This window comes from Parasteatoda tepidariorum, chromosome 5 (assembly GCF_982258835.1).
Source record: "Parasteatoda tepidariorum strain Cologne lab strain chromosome 5, Ptep-v5.0, whole genome shotgun sequence".
NCBI lineage: Eukaryota > Metazoa > Arthropoda > Arachnida > Araneae > Theridiidae > Parasteatoda > Parasteatoda tepidariorum.
The window spans coordinates 117,982,097-118,007,271 of NC_141759.1; the positions used below are offsets into that span (position 1 = coordinate 117,982,097).

The 25,175-nt window shown below is 25.8% G+C and overlaps 1 protein-coding gene across 44 annotated transcripts in view; it reads left to right on the plus strand.

The window, feature by feature from the left end:
* Positions 1–25,175, plus strand: part of LOC147810081 (uncharacterized) — a 53,793-nt gene that overhangs the window by 8,784 nt on the left and 19,834 nt on the right. For 8 of the 44 annotated variants that reach the window (XM_087165103.1, XM_087165101.1, XM_087165100.1 and 5 more), the window contains 5 exons: positions 801–971; positions 2,863–2,949; positions 3,032–3,195; positions 5,181–5,389; positions 24,327–24,451. In XM_087165103.1, the coding sequence (XP_087021229.1) occupies positions 3,075–3,195; positions 5,181–5,389; positions 24,327–24,407 (411 nt within the window). In that variant the 5' untranslated portion in view covers positions 801–971; positions 2,863–2,949; positions 3,032–3,074 and the 3' untranslated portion in view covers positions 24,408–24,451. Of the gene's footprint in view, positions 1–799; positions 972–2,307; positions 2,394–2,862; positions 2,954–3,031; positions 3,196–5,180; positions 5,390–13,688; positions 13,765–14,593; positions 14,622–15,747; positions 15,865–18,680; positions 18,784–24,326; positions 24,452–25,175 lie in introns of all 44 variants that reach the window. The other 36 variants (XM_087165134.1, XM_087165105.1, XM_087165128.1 and 33 more) reach the window with 33 other exon arrangements.

Genomic DNA, 25,175 nt, shown 5'->3' on the forward strand with positions numbered 1-25,175 from the left:
ATTATTACAATCATTTGGTCTGTAATAAATTTATTTTATACACATTAATTTGCATTTCTGCAACACAATACTTACCCATACTTGTTAGATGTATTTCAGTTTCTTTTTTATACAGTAAAGCCTACTAAGTTTATGTTATGTCTAAGTTGACCTCTTATCAAGAACCAAATTCATCCTATTTTGAAACAGAGGACAAAACTTTTGTAACTCATCCATCTTCCTATTTTCTTCTTCTTTTTTTAATGAATTTTTAAGTCTGGAATATTCAGTTTTTAGAATTTATGAAAAAAAAATTAACCTAAAATAGTTCAAAGAATTAAATTATTTGACTTTTTAGTTGATAATAAATAAAATAAAATTTAATAGAAAAAGGGGGGAAATTAGAGAAAATTGGCATTAGGAATTATTGTTTTAATAAAAAAATTTTGTAACACCAAAAAAAAAATAAAATTAAAATTGATGTAAGCTCTTATCTTAAAAGATCTTTACTGGAAATAGGAATTAATAGATAAACATAGAAATTTTTACTATCTGAATGAGCTACTATAGTTATGCATTGCAAGTGGTCAGCTTATATAGTACTGTAAACTGCAATAAATTGAAGTGAAATACAGTTGACAAATTTATAAAAAAATTAGCCGTTGATTTCTTTAAAAATTAAATTATGTTTACTTCTTGAAGTGTATCTGTAATACATTTTCTTTACATTTCTACGCATGTTTTCTGTTCGTGCATATTCTGAAATACATCATAGGTTTAAGTATGTAGATTCATGTATTCAGAACTATTTCTGTTTTAAGGGGATTTTAACACCACTCCAGATCGTCACTTGGGGCCTGCGTGGATTGATAAATGCAGGCTAGACCTGTTAATTACAGATTCTACAGATGCTACTACTATTAGAGTCTCAAAACGTTGTAGAGAAAGATTTTTTGACCAGAGTATATGACTGAGTTGAAAAAGGTGGTAAAGTAAGTTTACAACTTCCTATTTTCTTAATTATCTTCAGTGTTGTGGATGTTCATCATTGAAATTTCTCTTATTCTTATATTAATTAGCATGAAATTACAATAACTCTTTGTTATATTGTGCCTTCCAAGGGTCTAAAATGAATCAAAGTGTAAAAGGGCATTAGACAATGCCTGTTAGGCTGAACTTATAAACTGTTTTCTTTTCAGTAAAAACATTTGCCTCAATCTTTATAACCAGGTCAATCAATCAGTTATAACCAGGAAAGAGGTTAAATTGGTTCTATTGAGTAAAAATTTTTGCTTGTTCATTTGTGACATAGAAAATTTCAATCCCTGTCCAGGCACGCAATAAGATTTAAGCAAATATTTATATTTTGGGTATAAACTTGAGTAAACTGTTAACTTTGTTGCATTCATCATCATCATTGGTACAGCAATCCATTTTGGCCTTCTCTAGAACATTTTCCCATATTGTGCTTCTTGTTACCAGGTTAGAGATTTCCAGATTTCAGAAGTCCGGATTTTCGAGGTGGTACTGTATTTCAAATTATAATTTTTTTATAGTGCAACAATATTTTATTTATAATTTTTTTTTTGAGTTTGATAAAATAATTAAAAATTGTATTTAAATTAGATAATCTGATTTTACTTTTAAATAATTCTAAAACAATTAGTGATAAAAAATGAAATATACAATGCGTTAAAAGTGAAAGCTGTCGCAATTTCACAGGGGACTTTAATATTAGTTAAAAAAAAGTTTCTATTTTATGGCAGTAATGGTAAAAATTAAATTGAATTTTGTAACCATACTTTGTAGCCATGGAAATAATTTAACTTGTGATATTACAAAATTAAAAAAGTTTTTTTTTTATGAATTTTGAATTCCATTCCACATATTTCATTCTATGGATATACAGTAAAAGCCTGACTGCTCAAAATTTGACTAACCAGAAAGATAAAGAAAGTAGAGCTTTCAGAAATTCATAGTTTATTCTTTTAAAAAGTAAGGTTTGAAAATACACTGTAAAATATTGATGGATTCTTAATGAATACCTCCTCTCCTTCAATATCTCTCAATTATAAACAAGTAGTTAGTTTAGAAAGAGCTGCCCTTCAGTTTTTTTTTTATTTATCCTTAGTAATTTTTTTGAATAACTTTTTAGAGTTTTTTCCTTTATCATTATTTTTTATAAGTGTCAATTACAATAATTTTTATTATTAAAGTGTATAATTTTTCCAGAAATTTATATATTATCTATGAATTCTCATTGTATTTTAAAATATAAGAGAGCCCCCACACAACTGTAACCCTCGTTCATTATTTTTTTATCTGTAGCAATAGAGATTGAGAACCAATTTTGATTAATTTTTCATTTGAAAGGAGCATATGTTGCTATTTTTGAAGAATAGTTTACAATAAGAGTAAGTGTAATTGTTTAGTATAATTATAATTAGCAAGCTGGAACTAACATACTTATATTTTTTATTGCTTTCATAAGTCTCATTATAACCTACATTTTCAATGCTACCTATTTCTCCAAATTTTCTGCTAGATTTTATATTTTTATAATTTTTATATTTAGAGTGATAGCAAATCTAGTTCGGCAGTAGTCCCCTACAATATTTCATTTGAATTCCTAAATTTATTTTAGAATAATTGTAACCATAACTAAGTTTGTAAGTGATTTTTCAATTCTTATTTCTTACAATTTAAGAAAATCAATCTTGCAAAGAGCATAAATTGGCAAAAATTCATTTTAATACAATGAACCTTTTCATTGTACCTAATTGTGGCCAAGTGAAGGGCTACTTTATTTTAAGTGACTTTTTAGAAATTATGTATATGTTAAAAATATTTGTTTAAATCAAAATTGATCATATTTTTCTATAGATAATTATGCCAGGTTATTGTGTATCTGAAACGATTGGTCATAAAGTCATTAGCGGTACCAAGAAAATTGAATTTGAAAGCCAGATTGTAAGTTAGTTATTAACTTAGTTGTTACTTTTAATAAATTTGTGATCTGAAGTTCTGTTCATGATATGAGTATTTTAAATAGATAGAGGTTAACATGTCTGTGCAGTATATGTTGTTCACTGCACATGCTGATGCTAAAGGAATCATTAGAACTAATTCAGCATTGTGAGCCATCTAAAGTCTTGCTGGTGCACGGAAAAGCTTCGAAAAGGGAGTTTTTGGCAACGAAAATCACCCAAGAACTTGGTATAAAATTGCATCTAAGTTCTAAAATACAAGAAAATAATTAGAAATTTTTTTGAAGCATATATAGAGGCATTTTTGAATAGTTTTGCAAACTGTCCTCCATTCAGATGCTTTATTTAAAAGAATGTGTAAGAAGATTAAGAAAAGTAGTTTCTTCATTGCTTTGATTGATAGCAATGCTATTTAACAGCATGTAGTTTTATTTAGAGAGATAAATTTGTAGTTATCAGCTTTGCCAGATTTTGTTTATTTATCCAGATTCATTAAAAATTCTCCTGATTTTTGTATATTCTATGAAGTTTCCTAAAATTCAGCAATGTATGCTAGGGAAAAAAAAAGGTAAAGAATGTTTGTGCCAGCTTTCCTTTGATACACCAGTATCTGTGCAAGTTGATACTTCATTAAATCTATTGAAGAAGCAGCTCTTTGTAGAATTTGGTAAATTACTAGTTAAATGTTTTTCGTAAATGAAATTTTATAAAGGTAAAGTTCTCTTTTATGTGCTTCATATTGGAAATATGAATTTAAATTACTATATTAATGAAGAGAGATTCATGTAAGACTATTTATACTTTTTTGTCCAAAACCTTAAATTTTTTACATTTAATCCTGCAAACATAAATAAATTAAAAACATTTTATATTAATGAAATTCTTATGCATTAAGAATTTTTAATGTAATCATTACAGTATTAAAAAAAAATATATTAATATTATTTTTTATTTATCTTTTAATAATAAAACTTTTCCCTTTTTTAGTATATATTTTTCAAATACAAATACTTTGGTTTTGTCCAGAAATAGAGAATTCTTGTTTACTCATAAAGGCTTTCCCATTCAATTAGAAAAAGTTATATTTCTCAGATCTATACCACATAACTATTCATTTGGATTGCACACTTACAGACATTGCACTAGTTTAAACCTTTCATAATGGATACATTGAAATATTTTTTAGAAAACTGTAAACTTTTTTTCTTACACATTAATGAATATTGAGTGTAGCTGGTTCCTCTGAGTTCTGTTAAAAATACATGACTATTTCTATTATTTTCTATATTTGATCATTTGTGTTCTGACTCAATTTTGACTTAGGGGTTTTGAATTTGTTGAAAGTGTAGTTCTGACATCTGAATGTGAAATGGTTTAACAAAAACCTTGTAAAGAATAATGTTAATTGGACTAATTTGCAGAAATTTTACATTTTTGTTTAACTCCCACAATGAACAATTTTGTTGTTATGTCTAAAAATATTCAAGCTGGTAATTTTTTAATTTGTGGGTTTAAGCAATATTAAAGCCATTTTACATTAAAATAATTAGCAACATCTAGAATTTAAGAACAAAGCAGTTTTGGTTGAACTTTTAATTTATTATAATTTGTGTGTTATATCATTTTTCCCACTTGATTTAACTAGATAGTAATTAATTTAATAAATTAATTAATATCTTACTAGTAGGAATAAATTTAGCAGATTTAAATTATTTTTCACTAAAAGCAATGTTAAAATTTAGTATTTAAAACAAATAGTTTTGTAATCATTCCTTATTGCAGCATGCAGTCTGAGCATTTCACATTTGGTTATGTTTGTGTAGAACATCTTCCTCACTTGAATGAACAAAAAATGATCACACAATGAACAAAACATGTTCATTGAGTAACAAAACCAAAAACTGATTTTTAGCTAGCAAAAACAACATGTGATAGGACAACTTTAGGCATTGCATGCTTCGGTGGCTAATTGCATAGGTGTTGAAATGAAATATTTTCCTTCGTGAATTATTTTTCCATGAACAATGTTCAATTTCCAAATAGCTTATAATAACTATAAAACCCCTTCAGAAAAAGTATAATGATTGCATAAGAAATGTCAGCTGATCTCATCTCTAAATAAAATCAGGTGTAAAATGACCAAGTTTGAAATCATTTATTTGAAAAACTGAGTTGATTTTCTAAAATATTTTATTTGTTTGAATTATTTTTTAGAATATTTTGTAATAATTAATAATCCTACACATGATCCGTCTACTACTGAGGATGTCAGCACTGTGCAAGCTGGATGCGGATTCGTATTGACCAGCCATCGGTGGGATTCAAGCCCAGTTTACCACATTGGAAGGCGAACGCTCTATCCCCTGAGCCATCACGGCTCTACAAGGCTCATTTGTAAAATGAAGAAACTATTGGGAAATTTGGTAATTTTCAGAATATTATAAAATATTCATATTAATTTCATACTTATGAAAAAAGGCATTATATTTTCTACAAAAAAAGTGATGATCATGTGGCTACTGCAGGCCATATTTTAATCACCACTCATCATATTTAGTTGCCTTGTGATCAGGGGTGACTATTAATTTTGTCCTATACTCTCAAGGCGCAAGGAATAAAAAAGTTTGAAAAAAAGAAAATTGGAATTTCAAAATTATTGCAATTTTTTAAATGAATAGTCAATACTGAAATTATTCGCCAGTGTTTGTTTTTTTAAATTTCTGTAGCATTTAATTATTTTGTTCTTAATGTTATAACTCATTTAAATGAAAATTTTATATTGCAACATATGTAATTATACATTATATGTATTCATTGAACTTAAGTTTTTATTTGAGTGTGGCTATGGTTTAATCATTCTGAAGTTTACATTTTGATTCATAATTCCTACTATTTTTGGTTTCTGATCTCAGATATATATTTTTAAAATGTAAAATATTTTTCGGATATTAAGTATTTATTTTAGAAAATTTATCATACAAAACTTTTGCTACTTATGAATAGTATTCATTCCTTCTCGGCTCCATATTTAGTTGTGCTGTGATGATATCTAAACAATAATGCTTAATGTGTTAATTTAAATTGGTAGTAAATTTTTTAGTTTTTATGTAATTATTAGTGTTTGATTAAAAAGTATAGAGCTTAATATTAAATAGATTTTCAATAGAGTGAAAATATATGCTAATGCTAGCATGCGTGTCAAGTTAATTAGTTTGTTACACTTCTTTCCTTTTTTAAAAAAACCTCTTCTTAAGAACTACTTTTTTTTCTGCATTTGAAAGATGTTTAATTAACTGCTTAGCTCTAAACCAAGATTTACATGTATTATTTATTACATGAAATATTATAAATAAATAAAATATATAGGTTTTACTATACCTAATGTTTTTGAGAACTGAAATTTATTTATACTTCTAGCAATGAAAATTTATTGCTATTTTCTTTTGTTATTTAAATGTATGTAATTAATTTGGAAATTGATATTTTAAATACATTAAATGATTAATTATTTAATAAGGCATGATTTTAAATCTGATTAGGATATAGCAAGTGAGATTGATAGCAAAAGCACACATATCCATATATAATTTATCTGAACCAAATTTTACTTGAGAATATATTTTATTCCTGAATGATATAACTTTTAAATAATATCTGATAGATTAAGAATTCGAAAAGTTTATCTTCTTTACATACAGGGATGAAGTGGGATACTGGGACCTATCCTAGTGTGCTCTCCATCTTGATTACTTTTTGTTGGAATAAATAAAAAAAATATATAAAAATTGGTATTAATTTCCCTTTGGTTTAAAGGGAAAAACTTATAAATGTATGTTGATTTGTAAAAAAAATTTAATTTATTGTTTACCCTTTTCACATTGTTTTTTCTCTGAAAATGTTTTTTTTATTTTTGTTCCTTTTAAATTACTCTCTTATACTATTTTATATGTATATTTCAAAAAGTAATTCTTACTCATCTAAATAAGAAAAAAAATGTAGTTTATGAAAAATAATTAAAATACAGTATCTCCGCATACATATTTCTTTTTTTTTTTTAAGTTAAATAAAAAGACTGTTTTTGAATAAACAACTTGCAAGCTTTTTTCTATAATTTGAACAGAATTTTTTTTCAAAACTAAGCATTTAACAGTCCGTTTTTTTAAAGTAAAGTATTTATTTAAAAAATAACCTTAAAATTTCATTGATATACCCCTTTCAGAAAAAGAGACACTTATGCAAATTTTACCATGTGAAAATAATCTTAACAATGTAAATATTTATAATAGTTATCAATATTAAATCTATAAACACAGATAATTTTACCATTGTATAATTCTCATTGAATTTTCTTAAAAATGGAATATGAATAAAAAGGCAGTGTTTTTAAGGGATGGTGGCTATTTTTACAGAAAGGGAAAAGAGGGTGCATTTATAAGGATCAAAAGGTAGACAGGGCAGGTTGCCCTTCTAAAATCACTTAAGGAAAACACTGCATATATTCACATATTGATATTTAAATATATACATATCACATGACACCCCCTAAAAAGTGCATTTTCCAGGGTATCCCTGCTTACATATTTCTATAAACAAACAGTGAAAACTTATATTTAAAAACTCATTAAATTTTTTATATTGTCCATTACAATGTGTATTTTTATTACAAATCACAAAAGAGTTTGATTTAAACTAATATTTAATTAAAAATTTAGAGCAGAAGATTAATAATCAATCTTTCATATGAAACTGAAAGGAAAATACAAGTTCTTAATAAATTTAACTCAGTTAAATTTTATTATTTTTAAACAACAGCTATCTCTTGTTTAATTCTCTAAATTATTTTGTATTCTAAAGGTTAAGCTGTGTTTTGCTCATAATTAACAAAATAATTTGTTAATTTAAAAACTAAATTGTATATTTTAATATTTTTCTGTGAAAATGATTTTTTTTTTTTAAATTTGACTAAAATATCAAGGAATTTTTAACAAAATCATTTTTATTTTTTCTAATAGGATGCAGAAAAAAACTTTTTAAACAAAATATCAAATAATTTTAAATTTAAAATAAAAAATATATATTTTTATGTTTATTTTAAGTAAACTAGTTATATAGTTATTTTTTACAAAAATTTAAAAGGGAAATTTCCAGTTTTAGTTTAGTCAATTAATATAAATATTAAATTTATAGAATTAATAGAAATGAACATATTTAGGAAATTTTAAACTCATCCTTTATTCTTATAAATTTATTTTATCTAGTTAATACCATTGTCTTGGGAAAAAAGTGATTTTTTCTTGAAAGGGGCTTAACCTTCGTGTAAATCACTTATCATAAAATTTACTTCGTGGTGCTACACAACTAAACCTTTTTACGATACTCTCTATTGTGACAATGTAGCTCCTCTACTGAATGTGAAGTTTTTTTTAAAAATATTTTTCCTATTATCGATACAGTTTAAGTCTTAATGTTCATTTTTTAAAAATTGAAGATTTTTTTATTTCCAAAACCATAAGCAAGACAATTGATGGTTTGATAAAAGTTAGTTAGATAATAATAAAAAGTTATGAAAACCCTGATTTAGGGTATTAACCCAAGGCGGGGGTAAATAGCTATTTATAAATACCATACTCATTGGGTATTTATCCGACTCACCTCTATACCCATACAGTGTTGGGCTAAATCAGAATAGAAAAACTCTTAATAAATATAAAACAATAACTATAAATTTTCTAAACTTCCTTTAACTGCTGATATTTTTGTAGTCTTATAAAATTTGCTTATTTATCTTCATTATCAATGATGGTACATATTTTTTTTAAAACTATTTAAAGTTAGAATTTTTTTTTTCGTTAATAAAAATAAATAGTTATAATAAAGTTTGCATAAAACACTGAAAATTTACAAGTTTTATACCTTATTATTTTGCAATTTTTTTTTTTTTTTTAATTTTTCATCCAACAAATTTGTCTTAAAAAATCATACTAAGCAGAGGAATTTTTTTAGAGGAAAAACTCAAAAACAAAGGTTAAGCTCTTGGGCATCAAAAGGAATTAAGCAATTTGCAATCAATCACCTAATTATTCTTTAGTTTAATGAAAACAATCACAAATTTATCTTAAAAATTTAAAAATAGGAAATTAAAGCAAGGTTTATGTGTCAGATTTTTAAAGTAAAAATTTTTTATTAGCTTCACCCATGTTATTTTCTCTTTGCTTAGTCAAATGAAGGTATACTGCGAAATAGAAATTTGGAATACATGTTTTGGTAGAATATAGATTAAATCCATTAGATTTTAAAAATACTTTAATGATTCTAAAATTCTCAATGATTCTTTAAAAAGAATTATTATTAAACTAGCATGGTCTAATAATAATTCTTTTTAATGATATTGAAGCAGGTTTGGGTCTTGAAATATCTGTGCTTATTCTGATTCATTATTTTTAATCTAGCAATATACATAAATACAAAATAGAAAAAATCATTATAATGATGTACAAAATGTTATATAGCTATTATAGAATTTTATAAAGTTTCTGAATAAAAACTTTTTGTCTTTTATATTTTTATATATTTCTTTTTATTCTTCTCAACTAAATCTTTCTTAATTGAAATCAATTTTTTATTTGATAACAAATAAAACTCATTTTAGTTAGTTTACTTTGATTTATTTAGTGACTTATTCCTATGAATTTTGTTTATTAATATGAATTTAAAACAAATGAGATCTTAAAAGAAGCTCTTCAAACTCATGTCTATAGAAATAAGAAATATATCGTATCTTTATTTTTTTTTAAAATAAAACTCTTCAAACTTATGTCTATATAAATAAGAAATATATTGTATTACAGAGTTTTTCTTATGAATAAAATAAGGGCAGGGTATTTCCTCTCTGAAAAAAGCTTTATCAGCTTTCAAAAGGCTCTCACATCGAAAATGTTAAAATGTGTATTATTATGTATAACTGAATTTTATCCTAGACAATTTTTAAATTACCATCTCATACTATCTTATGAGTATATTTCAAGAAGTAATTCTTTTTTGTTATCAAAATATGAGAAAAATTGTAGTTTATAAAAATAATTAAAGACATGCTAAATAGCAATCTCTGTGCATGTTTTTTTTTTTCAATAAAAGAACTAACAAAAAACGTTTAATTGATAAACAACTAGAAAGGTTTTCTCAATAATTTTAACTGAAAATTATAAGAAAATAAACTTTTAATAAAAAAAAAATTAAATCACTTATAAAAATTAATATCCCCCTTCCACCTGCCCCAAAAAAGATACTTATTAGAAATTTGACTAGTTGAGAATAATCCAAGCAAAGTAAATGTTTGTATAAGTAATCTGAATTTTACCTATAAGCACATAATTTTACCAATATAAATATTAGTTAAACAATGAATTAATTTTTTTCAAAATAGAATCTGAATAAAAAGACATAGTTTCTAATGAAGGGTGTCTTATTTTTATTAAAAGAGCAAAAAGAGTGTACATTTATTGGGATCAAGGGGGGGGGGCGGTTCGCCTTTCAAAAAACAGTTAAGCAGAACACTGTATTAAAATATACTGTTAATGAATTTCTTATAACTAAACATTGCCATTTTAGAATGTTTTTCAATGGCCTTGAAAAATTATATTTAATGAAGATAAGATTTTGCCTTTTCCGATCAATGATACAAAGAATGTTACACTTTTAGTTTACTGTATCTGAAAGAAAATTCTTAAGCTCTTTCAACTCTTTTGTATCTTTGAATTATTAGTTATGTTATGTCATTAATATTTTTAAAAGTTTCCTGTTGTTGTATCAATTTAAAATAAAAAATTTTATAATTACCTATTTATTATAATGTAATATTATATATTATAGAGTTATGTTGTCTTCATTTCCAAATTATGAAGTTTCTAATAGTGTTCTAAGTGCTAAACCTTGTTTGTTTCCATTTTATTTGTCCTTTTACATTGTTTGGTCAAATCAGTTAATGCTTTTCCTTACTATTATCACATTATGATTGCTTTAAACTAGAGGCCTTTCAAATATTATATAAGAATATTTTGAACAATTTTGAACACCTTATCAGTATAATTAAGTAAATTGCAAACCTTTTTCCATGTGTCAAGATGTTACAAAATAGTTCTAGGTCAGTTAAATGAGAGTCTGATTTAAATTTTGGAAAAGACCCTTATCCTTATTTACCCCTCTCCTGTGATTAGATATCAAAATACAAGTAGGGTGTGGGAAAAGTGTAAAAGAAGTAATTAGCGAAACCATGTCTAATAATAGACTTGTTTTAACCATGCATAGCATGCACTAATTTTAAAGTGTGTGGTTTTTGAAACTTTTTTTTTTATTTGCTAATGTGTGAAAATTGAAGTTTTATTCCAATTCAGAAAATCTGATAATTTGTGATGTATTTAATCTATATAGCTATCAAATATGAAATGGTAAAAAAATTTGCACCAACATAATTTTTAAAAAACTACAATGAGTAAATTCTTGAAGGTCAAAAAGGAATACATAATTTTTCCCTTTGGCTTTTTCTTGCTAGGTTATTTTTCACTTTGATATTTAGTAAGCTAGAATTTTTAGCAAGAAATTTTCATTTCTGTACATAGCTTTATAGTTGCCGCTCGGTATGCGGTGTTTTTTTCGAAGTTTAAATGTAGTCACTGCGTTAGCTTCATTTCACTTTTTTATCATTTTATATTCAGTTTTATACATTATATTTTTATCCCTCATAGATAAATATTCCGTGAATAAAGAATTAAGCATAGTTTTTAATATGAAAGTGATTTACAAATGATGGGCCTCATTATGGTGATTTGTAAATAACTCATGAGAGTCTGCATTGAAATGCTTCCTGAATCATACTGAGTATTACATGCTATTAAGTGTTTTCCGAATCAGGCATCACGATTCTTATTCAAGTGATTTACGAATCACACACTGAGATTCATGTTTGAAGGATTTAAAATTTGCCTATTGCAAATAGCATTAATGGGATTTAAAAATTACTGTTTGCAATTTTTATCAAAGTGATGTATGAATCTCCTTTTGCATTTAATGATTACTAGATTATGCATCATTTTTTACATAAAAATCATTACCAAATAATGTGTTGTGTTTTGCATTGAAGTAATCAAAGAATCATGTGACAAAGTTTGCATTTTGGTGATTTATTAATCACTCATTGCTATTTATGACTTGTTACTTTGTGCATTTTTCAAACTTTATTGTTTGCTATTCTCATATGCTTCGATTTACGGAACATACGTTGCATTTCAATTTGCAAGTTATATCTTGTACATAATTTACGTCATCTTTAAGACTTGCTTCATGTTTCATGTCATTATATCTATGGGCAACATATTGCACTTTATATAAACACCTTTTAAAAAAACTAGTCATAGTGAATTATAATAAAAAAATTTGCAATTTATGATTTATTTTAAGGAAACTATAGTTTTGTAAATCTTAAGTTTGTTATCTGTCAAAATATTGTACTGCAAAGGATTTTATTGTGCCCAAAATACTTTACTGATATTTTGAGGTGTTGTGTTTTTAAAATTGAAACAGATATGCTAAATATTAGTTTTCAAATTCTTATATGCTTCATAAATTGTTAATGGATAGTCTTACCAGTTCTAGTCTTTAAAAGTTTGCATGTATGCTAATGTCAATTCGAGGTATTTTGTTAATTAAACCACTATGCAACTGTTAATTCATTTGCATTAGTAGATAAGAGCAACACATATTTAAAAATTGCCAGAACTATTAAACAATGTAAAATTGATACAATTAATATATACTCCAATGTTATAAAATCTAGTGGACATGTATTTTAGCATACTAACTGTTATTGAGTAGGTCCTTCAAAGTGATTGAAAAATCCTAAAATCATTCTTATTATTTTTTTTAAACTTATTTATTTATTAATTTTGAAAATTGTGTGGGATTGAATTTGAGAGGGGTAAATTTTGGTTCGTTTAGACTTTCCCTTTTTGCTGAAACGTTTGGGTTTGGATAGAATATTTATTATCTCTAACTTTTTTTTCTAGAAATGTTTGCAGCTATTTAATGTTTTATTCAATTTAGAAATTATTTTAAGAACAAAAAAAATAAGTAGCTATTGGTGATCGAAATGGGTTGCAGGTGGCGTTGAGCAGAACTCACTACCTATGGCAACACTTTGCATGCTTTCCCCATTAGCGTGTGGAGAGTCATAGAGTAAGAAAGTACGTTAGTTTCTGGCATCATGGAAATTTTCAAAAATATTTTTATTAAATAAAAAGAAAAAATATTAAGTAATGGGAAAATATCGTAGTACATTCCTATACAACTGAAAAGAAGAGGAGAGCGAAAAGAGAAGGGCCAAAGGCATGAAAGCGGTCTCTCCCCAGATGACTTATTCGCGTGTTGTGATATCTTGAAACTTGTGATTTAAAATTTAAGTTTTAAAAAAAATTTCTTTCAAAATTCAGTAAAAAAATGCTTAAACTATTTTATAACCACAATATTTTAAAATTCAGATTAAAATTTTATAATAAGTTGAAGAATAATCCATGTATTAATGAAGAATAATCCACAATTAAAAAATAAATATGAAACATCTATTAATTTTTTATTTTAAAATTTAATTTTTTGAAAAGAATTAATTTTGATTAAAAAAATTATAATTTATAAATGAAATAAGACTTATTAAATAGTTATTAATCTTTTTAGCTGAGGAAATTTGAATTGAACTCTGAATCTCTCTGGTAGAAGGTGAACAACTTAACGGTCACACCACAGTGTAAAAGTAATGAAGTTATATATCTTGAAATTGAAATAAAATCAATTATAAATGATTAAATAAAAATAAAGAAAATTATAGAAATAACTTGTTTTAATGAAAAAATTTCAGCACTTTTTCAAAATCGCATCAGGCAATACATACCATCTCTTTTCTCACAAATTGTGATGTCATTTTCGACCAATAGCGTGTCCCAGCTATTCTGAAATTTAATCGCTTGTTTAATTTGATCCCTATCTTAGCTACATGTTCTTTAATGTAAGCTTAACTTTGTTTTAATTGGAGTTTTCAAGATGTGTTCTGTCCTTGCTAGAAACAAACTTTTTTACTTGCATTGATTACTAAACAATAATATTTTGGTGTAAACTTACTCTTTTAGGGTGATACCAAAAATCCCAATTGAAATTGCAAGCAATCCCTAAAATATTTAACCCTCTTTGAATAGAATTAGATTAATCAGTATTTCATATATTGATTATGTGTCTAAAAGATTACTTGCAAACTCAAACTATGATTTTTTGTTTTTCTTAAAAAGATATTCTAAAGATATTCTAGGAACCATCACATAGTTTTTTGCAAATTCAAGATGTGTTTTTATTATTAGATGTTGTTATTATTATTATTTTTTTCTAATTATTTAAATATTTTTAGATTAGGCTGTTTTATTTTTTATGTATTTTTTTGTGTGTGTATATATATATTAATACATTGGATTAATAATTCAATACTGCTGTTTGCATTACTTTTTTTTATTTTCTTTTATAATTTAGAATTTCTTACAGTTTGAGTAGATAAAAGCTTTTAATTTTATTTTGAAAATTAATTTATTCTTTAGATGTTGCTGAAAGTTTTTATTTTATATTGTAAGTAAACTTATTTATTTAAATCTTGTTCACTTCCATTATTTTGGCAATAATTTGTTAATAATAAATATTTCAATCAAATGGAATATTTTTTCCAATTTGTTTCTAAAATAATTTAACAAGAGTCAACTTAGAAAATGGAATTGCTGATGTGTGTTTTGAAGAGTTTTATTTATCCTTTAGTTTTGAAATAGTTATTAATTTGATATTTCTTCATTTGCTATTTTGTAATTAAAAAGTTAATATATTCTTCTTAATATGATTTTTAAAAAATTACATAGTATTTGGATGATTATAGAACCGTAGTTTTGGGTGTAAATAATTTTTACCAGATTCTTTATATAAGAACTTTACTGGATTGATTTCTAATAATGTTTTAAGATTTGCTATTCCTTTTTCTATTCACTAAGAATGTTCTTTTTTTTTATTGACAACACTCCAATATTTGAAAATTTATATGTATTTTTTCTATACAGCTTTAAAGTTACACATTTTTCATAAGTTTCTCATTTTCTATATTTGCAATAAATTTTAGTTAAATTTTAATTAACCGGTAGATTTTTAAACTCTTATTGAAAGAAATGTAAATCTGTGATTAATTAAAGTAATTGTGTTAAATTTTAAATGTAACACATTTGAAATTTTATTTTTTTCTCTTAATACTTTTAAGAGAGGGGTGTTGACACTGCAAACAAAAAGCTCAATGATATTTTTTAATTGTGTTACATTTGTTTGAATATTTAATTATTTAATATCATGTTTTATTTCCCTGTAAAATTTTTCATTAACCTTGTAAACTTGCAGTGAATCATGCTATTAAATGATATAACTAAGTAAAATACCGAACATAAAACAATGATACCGAACAAATATACATATTACAAATTATATAAGTTTCATTGGGAGTACACAATTGTATACATTTGCATTAAAACATCTTTAATGTAGAAAACATTACAAAAAAACATATGTTAGAAATAATGTGAAATATTCAAATCTGCTTAAATATGAATGCTTTATTGTAGCTTTGAAGCTTGTGCATTATTTTCATTATTTTAATTTATTTTGATTTCTTTAAATCTTTTATACTTATCAATATTTTTATCATAATATTAATTACTTGTAGGACTCATCTTCACTGTGTTGCTTCTTGCAATAATTCAACTGCTGGAAAACCTTGATCAACTTGAGTAATCATGAAACAACCTGGGAGAGAATGAAAAATGCATTGAATACCTCTGTAGTAAGTTCTAAATAGTATGAAATCTGTAAATTTCTGTATCACATATGCACTTTAAAAATCAATTGTTCCACAGATAACCTAGGTGATGTGCAGATTAACTTAAGCAACCTCCTTATTAAGTACGCTTCAATAAATTTTTTTAAAATTCATTCAATTACTTTCGTAAAATTGTATTTTATGATTGCATACAAAAGCTTTATATAGTATATTCCATGTAGTGTGCCATTTGTTGCTGAACTTTATTCAGTCCAGTATATGCTCCATTTAATATCATGCACAAGATTCTCTGTAATCTGGTACAAAACAATTTTTACAAATGGCTATAAAGAATTCTTCATTAAAGCACATGCTCACAATTTTGTGCTGGGTTCTCTCTTTACATCTCATTACACCCAAATGTCTTATATGAAAAAGTTATTCTCAGACAATTAGGAATTCATCTCATAATGAACTTAATGTTGATAATAGATTGAAGTTTACAAATCAATGACTAGCTATTGTTGTCTTCTTTTACTTTTTATCGCTGTTTTCTCTTCGATGTGGCGATGAGTCAAGTTAAGAATAATTTCAAAAATAAAACAATAAATTTAATTAAGAAATAAAAGAAAACAAACTACTTCAGCAGCCGAGTACATTGCTGCTTCCTAATCATTTCATATTAAAAATCTCTCTCTTACGTTTGTAAACAGACACAGTAGTTGTGGCGCTGTGCCACCTGCTGGACAACTCACTATTAAGGGGAAATGTTAACATTCGAGCATCCTGATGATACAATTGCCCTCAATTGACGCTTACTTAAAAAAAGATACATACATCAATTATTGCATAATAGATATAGACAATTAACATTTTTTTTTATACTTAATGCACATTTATTTATTTATTTTTTTTTTTTTTGAAATATGAATGAATAAAAATTTTTAAAGTTCTATTACAGTTCTTTTTTTTGTCTTGCTTAATAGTTTTTTTTTTTTTTTTTGTTCCAAAATGAAATGTCTTTTAAATGTTGAATACTAAAGTTGTTTTCTTAGAAGTAAATAAAAAAAACAAAAGTTCATATTACCGATTTCCAATTTATAATAGAATGTTATGTTATTTTAGAAGAAATAATGTTATTTTAGCATGGAAAAGTTAAAGAAAAGAATTGAGTTAAAGGACCCTTTACCTATACCTTCGATTTCTGACATCTATGAATTTGATAATGCTAGGATTGAAACATGGTTTTCTTGAACATTATAAAGCATCAATACAAACAAGATTTAAACCCTTCTACTAAGATTTTTTTAAATTTATTTATTTTGTTTTTAATAGAATTTTTTTAAAGAAAAATTTCTATCATTTTGAATCCTGTTACTTAGTTTTCATTATTTTATAAGCATACTAACTATTTTTTCAATACATCAATATGACATTTTTATGAAATTGTAATGTAATACATTTAAATAAATGTGTTTAACAAAGCTAAATTACAGGGATACTTTAAATCTTATATTTAAGCAGCATAAATATCGAATTATTTTTTTATTCTACTGCCCTAAAATCATTTTGAATATTTATTTATTAATTGTGATTGTAATTATTAATAAGCTTGCTAGTGCTTAAATCTTTATTTAAAAAATTGTGATTAAAGCTAAAGAATTAAAATATAATTTGTCTCCTAAAATCTTAAGAAATATTCTCTCAGTACCTGAAAAATGGACAATATCGAATCCTAATTTCAAACTCTGCATAATTTCTTTCAACATAGTACAATTTTGATATCTTAAATTTCTTGGTACAAAAACGCATTGAAATGCCTTAACCCCATAACTTGTGCGCTCGAGTTAATTCAAGCACACTAAACAGGCCTAACTGTGCACATTTGAGATAATTCAAGCGCCGTTATATTTTATGCTGCTAAATTTTTGGCACTCAAATATAATCGAGAGTTGAAAATAACAATGTGAAAGCTAAGAAAAAAAAGGTTTTATTGATATTTATTATTTACATAGGATTGTACGCTATAACACTTATTTATTCAAGAATAAAATATAGCCTTTTTCCATGGAACAAAAGCGCAGTATATCGAAATTGTCCACCAAAAGAAAAGTTGACAATGTTCTAAAGAGTTTTTTTACATAAAAAAAAAAGATTTTTTTTTTTTTTCAAAAAATTTGTGTTCTAAGGGATTAATTTCAAATAAAATTAGTTAAATTTAGTATAGTTACTAATATTAGTAATTTAACCTAATAATGCCTCTAAAATCAAAATAACTTCCCTTTCTTATTATGCATCCTACAAAATGTATATCATACATACTTATAAAAAAAAAATTTAATTCATGAAAACCATTTTTTCAATTATAATTTGCATCATCACATTCTTGTAAGTAATTGTTCAGTTTGTCTTATATAGTTTGCTGTAGAAAACACGAGATTGAAATATAAATTGAATATAACTGAATCTATTTTAGGTCCCCCCCCCCCAATATTCTGCCTAGGTTTCAGCCACTATTAAAGTATTTATATTCTGCTTAGGTTTCAGCCACTATTAAAATATTTGCTTCTATTAACTACCATTAAAATAATTACTTCTATTTACTATAAGTTAGACCATGAATTAATTTTATAAGAAATTGAATATTCTAATGTTTTGATATTTAACAATAAATCATTTTATTAAAAAATGAGCAAATTTTAAGTTAGTGAATTTGTATGTTTTTAAATAAATTCCTCTCAAAAATATTGTTTGCATATATGCGTTATATAACACTTAAAAATTAAATGGTTTATTTTTATCTGATAAAAACTTGAATTATTCTTATACTTTCATTATAGAGTTGTACATATTTGATCTCAAACGTTTTAAGAATCGTCCTATGTTCCATAAATAAAGTGTGTTGAAATATATCAGCTACTGCTATGTACTTTCTGTTTTTAAGTAATTTGGAAAATAAAAAGAGTATATTTTATTATTCTTTTTTGAAAACCTTTAATACATTTAAATAGACCAAATTATATGTTTCTTAGTTTACCGTAGGTCTATTTTAAAATTAGCCTTTCATATGTTTGCTGTTCCAGAATGTGTCGTTTTTTTTTTTCTTTTTTAATTTGTCATTGGCCCACTACAAAACCTCTATTATATCACATATTCTGTTTCCCTATGTTTAAATTTATATTTTCTCTGGTGCAGTCTATTATTTTAAAGTCAAGATAATCGTTCATATTATTTTATATATAATATTAAGAAAATGCTCCAATATAAAATTACAATAACTGTTATTTTACTCGTAAAATAAGTTTATTTTGCGAAAAGATCAACCTTTAAAAGAAAAGAATGTAGTACAATCGTGGGAGTTTGTAAGCAGAGCCACCAAGTTTTTGTTTGAACATTGACTGACCCTAAATTTTTATTAGAAAAACTTTTTGTTAGACTTTAAATATCGGTATTCAAACACTAACTTAAGTGGATAGTTTTTATTCTGTAAGGATTTATGTCAAATATTATAAAACCATTTGAATGATAGGTTATTTTTATTTTTTTCATGTATGTTACATATGCTTATTATTTTAATTAAAGTACATCAAAATCAGGGGAGTTTCTATATAAACAGAGTGGCTACCCACCTGGAAAACCTTGAAAACCTGGAATTATCAGGGAATTTTTTTATACTGGATAAAACCTGGAAAAATCAGGGAATTTTAAAGAAAAACTGGAAATTTTTTCTTTGATTAATTTTTTCAATTTCACGAATTTAAATTATTCACTAATTTTCTTAATTTAAATTATTTCATCCATTATACCCACTTTTTTTATATTTAAATGTAAACAGTTTAAATATCATAAACTTAGCGATACTTTGCTTACATCAAAATTTGTTAAACTAGAATGCCAAATAAAATTCTCCAGCAGTTGCTAAACGAATGTGGAAACCTTTGACAGCTACGGGACTGTGCAATGTAGGAAAGATTCTGGTGGAGGTGGAAGAAGGGATTAGGATATTAGTTTCTGTTTTTAAATTCTGCCCTTGAGCTGAATCCATTTATGGCTCAAGTTTGTTCCGATGCTTTGGTGGTAATTTTTTCTATTTTGACAAAATGTCTTTGTATTCTCAACTTTATAAAATTCTACAAAAATTAGCTGGTTATAATTGAATAATAATAGATTTTATATTGCACTCTTTTTCTGAAAGCTTTTCTACTCCCATTCAAAGAAATCTGCGAATTATTTTTTCTCAGCAAACCAACCAATCACACATTTTTTTTACAATCGCTAACCGCAATGTTTGTCGACCAATTGTTGCATTAATCCTAATTTTTTTCTATTTCATTTTAACCTTTAATAGTATATTTAAATTTTAAATAAAAGATTTTTTTAAGAACTAACTATATATTAATATTTAATTTTGCTCTTATGTTGGTCAATGTATGATTTTTGATTCAAAATTTCGTACCAAAACATTAAAAAAAAAAAAAAAAAAAAATCTTGCCAAACTATCAAAATAAATTATGTTTTTCAAGATGATATGTTTAAAAAATAACATTTTGAATAAAATGTTTTGTAATATAGACACTTTTCTTGTACACATCCTACACTTAATAAGAAAAAAGAAACAAAAACTTGGAAATTTTAAGATTTTTATCTGGAAAACCTGGAAAATCAGGGAAATTTGAAATCTGATTTGTATGGCCACTCTGATAAAGCAATAGCTTAATACAGTATATATGCATGGTGCTAAGTAAAGTTCAAGTCCCTGTGCACTCTTTTAACTTTTGTTTTCAAACAACTATACAGCTATTTAAAGGTGTCTGCAGCTGTTAGAGTGTCTATGTATTGTAAAATATCTATGTACTACATGATCATATTACTTTTAATGCCAACTGGAGATTTGCTTTCCTATCTTGACAGCAGTACAAGATGTGGGAAAAAGTAATGATGATGATAATAATTTTGAAAAATTTGTGCATTTGAAAGAACGCAAAAGAAAAGCTCTTTGAGTACTTAAAATGATCATAGTACTGTAAAGATTGCTAAAAAAATGCAGTAAAAACCAAACAACAACGAAAAATGTTTTATTAGAAAGAAACGTTATCTTAGTCATAAAAAGTTGAATAACGTTAAGCTGGAAGGTGTGGAGGGAATTTAAACATTATCTAACACATTAAGTATGGCTTAATAATTTTTTATGCCTTATAGAATTAAATCAAAACCGAAATAAATGGGATAAAAAATTTAATAGTTTTAAGAGTTATCATATATAAAAGGTATAGATAATGAGTTAAACCTATTTGGACATTAAAACCCTTATAACTTCCAAACTATGAAGCATTCCGAATTCAACTAGATATTTGATAGCAATGCCTCATGTATATTAATTTTTTTTATTTAAAGGGTAATTTAAAAGTTTTTACAGGTAAAACTTCTAGTTTTGTATTTTTGGCTTTCTTTTTAAAATCACATTCAGAATAAAATAATATATGCGGATAATAATATTTCACGTGTTTAAATAGCAATTTTAAACACACAAATAGGTAAAATTGTATTTTTTATTCTAAATTTTAAAATTTATATTTTGGATAGTGTCTTTTTTGATTTTCAAAATCACTTCTCTAGACTGCGATAAAAAGTGTAAATCAAAACATAAAGCCTTTAAAACTCTTGCTTCTGCTAAACACATTTTGGACTGTATGGGTTTCTTTTGCGAAAATGTTTCTTTCTTCTTTTTTATTTCATCATGAACTTTTTGAATATCTTCAAATTTTGGTCTTACTCTAACAACTTGGTTTGGATTTAGAGCAACTATTTTAATTATTTTCTTTTGATCGTGTTCAATTTAAACTAAATGTAACGTACGAGACAATACCTAACTTGCTCAGGCAGCAATGTCAGATGCTTAAATATTTATAAGTCTAAATTTGCATTGTTTTTTCATTAAACCACATTAACTTTTAGTTCTATTGATTGGGATTTGATTTCTATTTTTCGATTTAACATGAACAAATTCATCTGAAACAATACCTCCTTTGTCTAGACAGCAAAATTTAAGTTTTGCACCACTCTGACTTCTTCTGTAAATTTAAGATAGTAGCAAAGCTAACTTAAAATATCTGCATTTTGTTTTAAAATACGATTCACCTATTTTGAAAGAATATTCCTAGATCCCTAGTTTTGTTCCCTAGTTTTACTAGTTCTCTAGTCTTGTGATTATACAAGTTAATATTATGTAAGTACTTATTTTTCTAAATATGAAAGCAATTTTAAATTTCATTAGCTATGGTCTGATCCTTATAATTAATATCACGAGACAAAGAAATTCTATATATATATATATAAATGAATGCCTACAATGAATGAGATTCATAAATCAGCCGTCCGAAAGCAATGACATTTGACATATCAATAATCTGGAGCACGAAGAAGGTCATTGTTCAAACAGTATATGACAAACTGTTCAAGCAGAATGAACAAAAAAAAATGGAATTTTCTGCTTGATTAAGCATAACACATTGTTTTAAATTTAACTTTTGATAATTCATATTTTCAAATATTTTACAAATGACATCAGCAGTGATATTTGTTAGCTTATAGGTCTAATTGGTAAAAAAAAAGAAAGTTAATTTCTAGTACATTAATATTTAATTATTTTTTAATTGCTTTGTCAGATAAATTTAATAAACTTTAATGGTAGCATTTTATTTATTTTTTATTTTACAACTTGATAACTATTCCAATTTTATTCCTCTTCCTTGATATTAGTTGAGTTTCTTGTCTTAAGGTAGAAAAAACACTACTACATTTAAATACAAATTTCATGTTAAATTTTATCTCCAAGGCCTATGAACAGTTCTTTCTTGGTTTGAGTGCTGTGCGAAGCATTGGATAAAGCTTTGGTGGCTGATAAAAGGCTGGCAAAAGGTTAAAATTTTGTAATAAAATTTTTATATAAAAATTAGTCTTACCAGACACTTCAAAAATTGCTGTTAAAAATGTTTCACTGCCTGGTAATAAAACTAAAAGAACATAATATAGTGGGATTCTCAAGAAATATGTTTTATCCAAAAGTTTTTTACTTTTGAAAGTTATATTTATTTTTTGTTTAAATTTCTATTTTTCAGGGATGAGATTCTTCCGCGGATTCGCGGATTTCCGCTTTTTCTCAGATTTTTCCATTTTTTCCGCTAATTTCCGCTGAAATTGTTATTTGCACAAGTTAAAATATTTTATGAGGAATTTAATTTTCCGCGGAGCGAAATTATTGAAGTCCTCATTCCTTCATCTGAAGTTTCTCTAAAAATCATTTTCTTGGGATAAAACTGGTTGACCTTTATACAGGGATGAGATTTTTTTCGCTTTTGTCTCTCGAATTTCAGCCTTTTTATCAAAAACTCAGATTATCTAAAAGCTTTTTTTTTTATTTATTTATAAATATCCCCTTTTTTTTAAAAAAAAATTCAGTCGTTGAAGTCAAATAAGTATATTTATTTACGATTTTCAACGAAAAACAGAAAATTCAAACTACGTCCTAGCTGCTAACCCTTCCGCAATGTTTACTTATATTAGCTATTTTCTCCGATTTCACGCACAGAAAATAAGATTTTCCGTATTTTTCATCCGTCAGCGGGATAGCTCGTATTTTCGTAATTTAGACGTCGCTGTTTCTTGTATTCTGGAGTGAAAGCAAACAAAAAAAGCGAAAAAAATAGAGGTGAAAATATTTATTTGCTCATTCAATTAATCTTGTAAATTTTTATTTATTGTGTAAACAAAAAATAATTCAAACAAGCTTTTTAGAAATTCCAAGTCCAGACTCTGCAAATATCTCGATTTTTATTCACGCGATTTTAATATCAATCATCGATTTTCGTATTTACCTGATTTAAAAGTTGCGCATTGCAATTCTGACTTACGCTTTTTAAATATCGTACATTATGACTCGTATTTACGAGATTTAAAAATCTAATATCGTGTTTTGTATTTTTGAATTTTTAAAATCGCGATTTTATTATCAATCATCGATTTTCGTATTTACCTGATTTAAAAGTTGAACGTTGCGATTCTTATTCAGGCCATTTAAATATTGTACATTGCGATTCTTATTTACGAGATTTTAAAACCCTATGTAGCTACGCGAGCTTAAAATCCAATATCGTGATTCGTTTTTGCCGTTGTAATATCTCGCGATTTTAAAATTATGCATCATGATTTGTATGTTCGCATTTTTTAAATTAGATGTAGAGTTTCATATTCACGTGATTTAAAAGCCTCATATCGGGATTTATAATCACATGGCTTACAAGTTTAAAAATCGCACTTTTTTTGTCAAATGTTTGTTTATATATGGATTTCCATATGGTTTATATATGGATTTCCATTTTGTTTATATATGGAGATAACATTCTTGGATTTCCTCTTTTTTACTTTCTGACTACTCTCATCCCTGATTTTTATGTATCTGTCATTCATTATCTTATGTTTCTCTGCAGGTGATCGGCACTGATTCGCTCCCAGGATTTGAATCTCAACCCTTCATCTTCTCTTCTGTCTTCTACCAGTTCATCCTGTAAGTCAACGTCTTCCTCTGTATCCACACCTCCAGCCAGAGTCAGAAGTAAGTTATTTATTTGTCTGTTTTTTTTTATTCTAAAGGCCTTCTCTCGTCCTAATTTTTAAAAAAATTGTTTGTACTTGATTAATTCATACATTCTGAAAGATATTAATCATTAATTTTAATAGCAAAGAAAAGCAACCACTTTTTTTTGAAGTAACAAACTTTTTATATTCTTTATTGTTTTATGACACATTTTCAGTTAATTTTTACATTAAAGATTTTAACTAAGTTGCCCTTTGTATAGTGGACCTTATCCTCATCTGACCCTTTGCATAAAAAATATTGACAAAACAATGAATGCTAATTTAACTAAAAACAACAAGTTATAATTGCTTCGAAATCACTGAAAGCTAAATTTATAATCATTTTTTGCGCAGAATCTTTTAGTGGAAATTAAAATTTTTCAATTAACTATTTGAAAGATTTTCAATGCTTACCTTAACTTATAAAATTTTGTTGTTTTATTGTTGACAATTCTGTTTAAAAAGTTTCCTGACCTACAAGTTATTTTTCTCATTCTGATTTCTAAACAATTTTATTCAAATTTTCTGTGTTACCATTGTGTAATGCTTTTTAAATTTTTGCTGAAAGTTAGGTGAAATTTTTTTGTTGTAGATCTCAAGTTAATATTTACATAAAAAACATACAATTTTAAAGCGTTTTTATAGTAAATGCTCTTTAAATAGAATATTGCTCAATACCGTATGAAAACTATTTTTTTTTT